This window comes from Chenopodium album, chromosome 18 (assembly GCF_948465745.1).
Source record: "Chenopodium album chromosome 18, dcCheAlbu1.1, whole genome shotgun sequence".
Taxonomy (NCBI): domain Eukaryota; kingdom Viridiplantae; phylum Streptophyta; class Magnoliopsida; order Caryophyllales; family Amaranthaceae; genus Chenopodium; species Chenopodium album.
This window is the reverse complement of record NC_137851.1, coordinates 40,294,272-40,301,339: the sequence shown is the minus strand read 5'-3', so window position 1 is coordinate 40,301,339 and position 7,068 is coordinate 40,294,272. Positions and strand designations below refer to the sequence as shown.

Below are 7,068 nucleotides of genomic sequence, written 5' to 3'. Positions count from 1 at the left end.
TCTGCAATAAATAATAATATAATAAGTAAATATCTCAATATCACAACATACAAAATATATAAATAAATTATTTCAAATCAAACCACACATAATTTAACATAAATTTAAAAATTTTATAGTGAAAATTTTGACAGAGTATCCTTTCTATATTGGACTATACCTCCAACAGAAGGGTGTGGCGTCAAACAAAAGCTACATTAAATCACAAATTAAAATTGTATATCATTCAATACCATAATAACTTTATCTTGATAACCAAATTAGCTAAAGACTTTAAAAGAGAACATAGTTAATTAGTTTCATTTTATATCATAACACTCCACTAAGCTCAAATTAAGCACTTTCTTTAGGCAAGTTGCTAGCAGGTCACATATACTTAACACTTTTGTCCAATATAAAATACGAAGTACAATCTTCTTTTGTCCTATTAGTTGTACTTACTAGTATAGATTTAATCTCAATCAACCAATAATACAACAAAATGCTCATTATAATAAGGTTCTAATTATAACTTTGCTTTCGCTCGTACTTATTTAATTTTCATAGAAAAATTCATCACATTCTAGATAACTTTCTATCTTAAATTGATTATTCTTGATAAGATAGCCTTAAGTTATAACATTTAAATGTCTACCTAGTTATATAGTACTAGGTGCACTATCTCATTCAAGAAAGTAAAAGAGAAAAATAGAATTGTTCGTATATTAAGAGGGCATAGATATACACCCCAAGTCTTAAAAAAAAAAAAAAAAAAAAAAAAAAAAAAAAAAAAAATCTGATAGCCTAAAAAAAAATTTGCACTACTCATAATCAATTACACCAAAGTTACCAGAGTTGCTCTTCAAAAGTTATATATATATATATATATATATATATATATATATATATATATATATATATATATATATATATATATATAATACATGTGTACAAGAAAACCTATATGTTTATAGTAAATTAAGGTGAAATAGAAGTACTGATTATCTCTCGAGCGTCCAATGTTCAGTATTATACATTCCTATATCATCATCAACTTTAATGAGATTTATAGGCATATATACTTATTAGTCAATAAAATACTAAAGCTATCCAAATTAAACTTATTATAAACTTATTTGACTACTAGTAGCAATAGCATCAGATAACATGTCAATTAGATAACATGTCAATTAGTTATAATAAATTACCCTCCAAAAACTAGTTGAAGCAAAACACATAAAATGTCAATTTTACGTTGGATTTCACGCAAAATCAAAAACCCACTAGACAAACATATCCTAAGAGGAAAAATGTTTATACTTATAGTTGTTAGGCACTTACCAAGGTGTCATTTGACTTGTCACCTATCAACAATGTCTCCCCATCAGCTAGTTCAACTGAATGTGTCTTCTCATAGACATCAGCAGCAATAGGTAAAACTCCATCATTCATACTTGCCTTCAATTAAATATAATCATTAGAATTCAAAATTATTATAAGAATTTTAATGTTAAAGAGGAAATCAAAGTGGACAAGGGGAATATATATTAAACTCACCAATCGTTCGGCAAACTCAACTGTGGAAATGCTACCTTGGCGATGGCCAGGGTCGAACTTTTCTAGAGTTTGCCCAGATAAACGATTAGCCCTAGCTTGATCAGAACGAAGCACAAACTCCTTGTCTTTACGCTTGTTGATAAAATCAGCCCGAACGGTGTCAGACATCTATTTGATTTGCTGATGAGGAGGTATCTTGGCAGCCTTGTTCAATGTGTCCTTAAGTCGAGACATACCTTTCTTTTCATAATCTATCCTTGCCTTAGAATCATACTCTTTTTTCCATGTAAATGTACGCTGCATATAATCATACAACTATAATTTTTATAAAAATCTTTACAACTTGTTTTTGTACAAAAGTTATTAGATAAAGACATTATAGTTAGCAATATCATAAAATTAATTACACTTATAACCAAAATTAATAAACAAATTATTGTCAAAAGTAAATGACATAAATAAACAACAAAGCGATTTAGAAATGAAAAGTTACCTTGAATTATGTGAACCAACGATCCCTTACAGCGATTGGCACTTCTGACCAATTCATGTGAGGGTGGTTATAATGAGCCTTAAAAGATTTTGAGACATATTTAACCACCTCATGATTACTAAACCTGGTGCATGTAAAGAAGATTTAAAATTCTAGGTGGTAACCAATAAAAATCATAATAAGTTAATTCACATAGAACAAATTATGACTCACCATAATACACCAGGTTTAAGCTCGATCTTTCCTGAGCTTGAGGAAGCATTACCATCCTGATGCGGTTGCGCTTGCTCTTGTTCATCTTGAATAGGTTGATCTTGGGTCATGTCTTGATCAACTTCTACGTGATTTTAATCTACACGTGGGACACTAGATGTGGGTTGTGTAGCACCACGACCAACACCGCGACCATCGCCTTTTGCATTTCTCATGAACCCTTTCATTTTAAAAAGAACTAAACATGTATTTGCTACACAGTCATGTTAGAGCTCACAATACAATTTCTTAATGCCAAATGAGGATAATAATATTAAAGTAAGAAAATAAAGTTTTAATTTATTAACAACAAAGTTAAACCAGTAGAAAAAGAAAATCAATCCATAATAATAAAAAAAATAACTCATATGAAGCACACATTATAAACTACAATAAAAACATGGTAAATCCTTCGACAAAATAAAATTAAAAAAGGTAAATTGGCTTTTTCATCATCTCTGTGTTTCTTTATCATAACCATCATCATCATCATTATCATCTCTGTATTTCTTTATGATAATTAGCATCATCATCATCATCATCATCATCTCTTAACTCTTCATTGTCTTCTTCTGATGATTCACTCTCTTCCCACTCTTCTTCTACTTCTTCCTCCTCTTCTTCCTCCTCCTCATCCTCCTCCTCCTCCTCCTCCTCTTCTCCTAAATTATCCTCCTCCTCCTCCTCTCCTAAATTGTCCTCCTCCATGTCATTCTCATCTTTGTCCTCATCGTCATCTGGATCACAAAGTGTGGGGGTCTCAACATCTTCAACCTGATAAAATGACTCGTCAATTGGAGCATCCACACTTGATCGAGCTTTAGTCTTAAAAACAGCCCACCACTGACTTTTATCATTTTTTAAGCTTGGATATGAGGTAAAATACACTTGATAAACTTGGTGTGCTAGCACAAAAGGATCATAAATGGGGTATTTCTTTGTATGGTTAACGTCAATCAGCCTATATTGTTCATGGATGTTCATACCATTCCATGAATCCATCCATTTACATTTAAACAATATTGTTTTATAGACATTTTGGGTGCCTAAGTATACTAATTCAATAACTTCCTCTAGGATGCCAAAATAGTCAATCTCCTCCTCACTTTGAACACCCACCCCATAATTCATAGTAGCCTTGTGCTTTCCATACTCAAAGGTGTGAAACCTGAAGCCGTTGATGTGAAATTGTCTCCATGTTTTAACTTGCCTCGACGGACCCATGGCAAGTGCACGAACTACTTCATCAATTTCATTAGAATCAATAACCTAATTTGAAAATTGGAGTTTTAGTAAAATATTTTATACAATTGTATATTTATAAAAGAATAAGTATCAAAATGTTACATTATCCTGTAACCACTTGGAAAACTGAAGTGCATGCTTGCTCCATATATCATGTAGGTCGATACCAGGATAGGTTTGCATCATCACCTCCTCAAACTTCCTACAAACCTCCTAATATTAATTACATCATTTTATTAAATTTAAAATAATATCACTAGTTAATACTAATTGTATAAATTTTTACCTTTCATACTCTCCTAGCACCCCAGAATTCGAAAGAACATAATGGTGGACATGCTTAATTTCTTTGTCATCTAGATACCTCGTATGACTACCTATGCCACGACCTTCATTAAATTTGAATAATTCGGGTAGAGTTGGATCTATTTCAACATCAACAACCATATTGCGTCCAAGATCTCTAGCTTTTGTATCAACGTGGGGTTGAAAATACAGAGTACAAAAGTTAGAAATCTCTTCAGTCAAATAAGCCTTACATATTGAACCTTCAACCCGTGCCTTATTACCAATTTTTTGTTTCAAGTGATTAAGAAATCTACAAAAGAAAATGTCAATGTGACAAATTAGTATTTTATAATTTATTTTCATATAGAGAAACTTAGAAGAAAAAAAATTATTACCTCTCGAATGGATACATCCATCTATATTGAACCGGACCACCAACCTTTACCTCATATGGCAAATGTACCGGTAGATGTTCCATTGAATTAAAGAAGGCTGGAGGAAATATCTTCTCTAATTTGCATAAAATTTCGGGGATGTTCTTTTCAAGGTGGGTCACATCATCAGTTTTCATGGTGTAAGAGCATAAATCTCGAAAAAACTGGCTAATTTCAGTGATCGCTTTCCAAACATTGTTTAGAAGTAGCTCTTTCATTGCAACAGGAAACAATCTCTCCATGAACACATGACAATCATGGCTTTTCATCCCATACAACTTATAAGCTTGCATATCAACACATCTACCCAAATCAGAAGCATATCCATCAGGGAATTTAAGACCTTTTATCCATCCACATATCACTTTGCGTTGTTCTTTATCTAGAGTGTATGGTGCTTTGGGAATGGTCCATTTCTCATCTCCACATTTAACGAGCTCCAAATTTCTCCTTTTACAATACAACTTTATGTCTTTACGAGAAGCTTCTGTATCAACTGTTCCCTTCTCATTCATTATGGTATTGATGAGTTGATCAAAAAAGTTCTTCTCAATGTGCATGACATCTAAATTATGCCGAATCAACAAATCCTTCCAATATGGAAGCTCCCAAAAGATACTTTGCTTATACCAGCCTTTCTTACCCTCTTTTGAACCCATTGAAGGGACGTTTGGCTCAAAGGTTTTCGGAATATTTCTCACTTGATTCAATAGTTGATGGCCCGTCAATATAGGGGGAGGAAGTCCGCTTTCTATCCTATTCTTGAAAAATGCAGTGCGATTTTTTCGAAAAGGATGATTATGGGGAAGAAATTGACGATGACTATCAAACCATGATACTTTGGAGCTATTCTTGAGCCAAAAGGATTTATTTTTGTCCATGGAATACGGACAAGCCAACTTTCCTGAAGTACACCAACCAGATAACATCCCATATGCAGGAAAATCACTAATGGTCCACAAAAGAGCAGCTCGTAGCTTAAAATTCTGCTTCTTAGACACATCATATGTCATTGCACCCACTGCCCATAAAGATTTCAATTCCTCGATCAAGGGTTGCATGTACACATCCAAGTTCCTTTTTGGATTTTTAGGACCAGGAATGAGCAATGCTAAGAACATAAATGGTTTTTTCATACACAACCATGGTGGCAAGTTGTATGGAGTAATGATAACTGGCCAACAAGAGTACTGACCCCGAATTTACCATGTGCTGCGAAGCCATCTGTGCATAAACCCAATCGAACGTTACGAGGCTCGGTTGCAAAGTCCTTGTATGTTTCATCAAAATGTTTCCAAGCTTCACCATCACTTGGATGAGCTAATGTTCCAGGAACTCTAGGGTTTTTTGAATGTCATTGCATATCTTGTGCAAGATTTGTCGTAGCATAGAGTCTTTGTAACCTTGGTGTGATCGGAAAATAGGTCAACACTTTAGCTGGCACACGTTTTCCTTGAGAAGTCAACTTGTAGCGTTGCCCCCCGCATTTCAAACACTTTTCAAGGTGCGCCTTATCCCTCCAAAATAACATGCAGCCCTTAGGGCATGCATGTATCTTCTCATGAGGAAGTTCAAGGCCCTTAACAACCTTTTTGGTTTCATAATATGTCTTTGTCATGGAATTTTTATTAGGAATTACTTCACTAATGAGAGATGCAAACCCATCAACACATCTATGGGGCAAGTTATACTCACACTTCAAGTTGGTTATCCTTGAAGCCATCTCTAAAACAGATAACCTACTTCCTTCATACAAAGGTTCTTGTGCTACCCTTAACATCTCAAAAAACTTGTTAGCTTGTGGATTGGGTTCTTCTTCAATATGCTCAAGCTCATCAGGAATTTCATCACAATCAATTGGCCCAAAAGCATCCATCACCATATCAACATAAGGATCTGTTGCATCATTTGTTTGTTCTAAACAAGCAAAATCTTCCCCATGGCAAACCCATTCAAAATAATCATCCATGAATCCTTTTTTGTACAAATGCTCTCTAACACTATCAACATCTAAATATGTCATATTTTTGCACTTAACGCATGGACATCTAATCTTTGTAGAACTTTGATAATCTTGGTGGTTCTTAGCAAAATCAATAAACCCCCGCACGCCATTTATAAATTCTTTTTTTAGTAATCTACCTTCACATCTCTCATACATCCATTTTCGATTCGACCTATCCATGACCCTAACATTAAAATATTATGAGAATAAATCACAAAATGTTATTCAAGTAATAAATTCATTATATTAAATATTACTACATTTAGTGTATATATTTGTTAATTTCCTAAGTCCAAGCAATGATTTGGTGTAAGAAAACAAATTGTATGAGATTGTCACTCTAATGATAAGTAATAGCTTTTGCCGTCAATATAATTCACAAAGTATAATAGTTGAATTAAATTCTTAAATCTAGAATAATGTATAGTATGCTATAATTCAGTAGTTGATCACAAGTACAATAAAACTACTAGAGTTTCAATACTAAATTAGAGTTTCAAACTTTCAATGTATATACTATAAATAAAAACAAAGACAATGGATTTATTTCCTGCACAAAATTTAACAGTGTTTTCTTATGTAATATTGGAGACCATGTAAACTTCAATCATAAGCCAAAGCACGAGGGTATTACCTTAATCGTCTAGAGGCGAATAAAAAACACAAAAGTGCATAATATGTGAATTAAGCTCCACGATCCACCGTACCAGGTTATCTTGTTCTTGACCTCCTTCGATTATCACCCCGTACAATACGACCTACGTATAAACATAAATGAGAAAATGGTATAGAGTATAACAATCCATTTAGAATTA

At 33.3% G+C, this 7,068-nt stretch overlaps 1 protein-coding gene across 1 annotated transcript; it reads right to left on the bottom strand.

The window, feature by feature from the left end:
* Positions 1-2,376: 2,376 nt before the first annotated feature.
* On the bottom strand, positions 2,377-5,369 carry LOC145592138 (uncharacterized). Its single transcript, XM_081648597.1, has 5 exons — positions 4,210-5,369; positions 3,813-4,124; positions 3,629-3,728; positions 3,028-3,550; positions 2,377-2,462 (listed from the first exon to the last, which is right to left on the bottom strand). Exons 1-5 carry the CDS (start codon positions 5,367-5,369, stop codon positions 2,377-2,379), a joined length of 2,181 nt encoding a protein of 726 aa, XP_081504723.1.
* Positions 5,370-7,068: the final 1,699 nt, after the last annotated feature.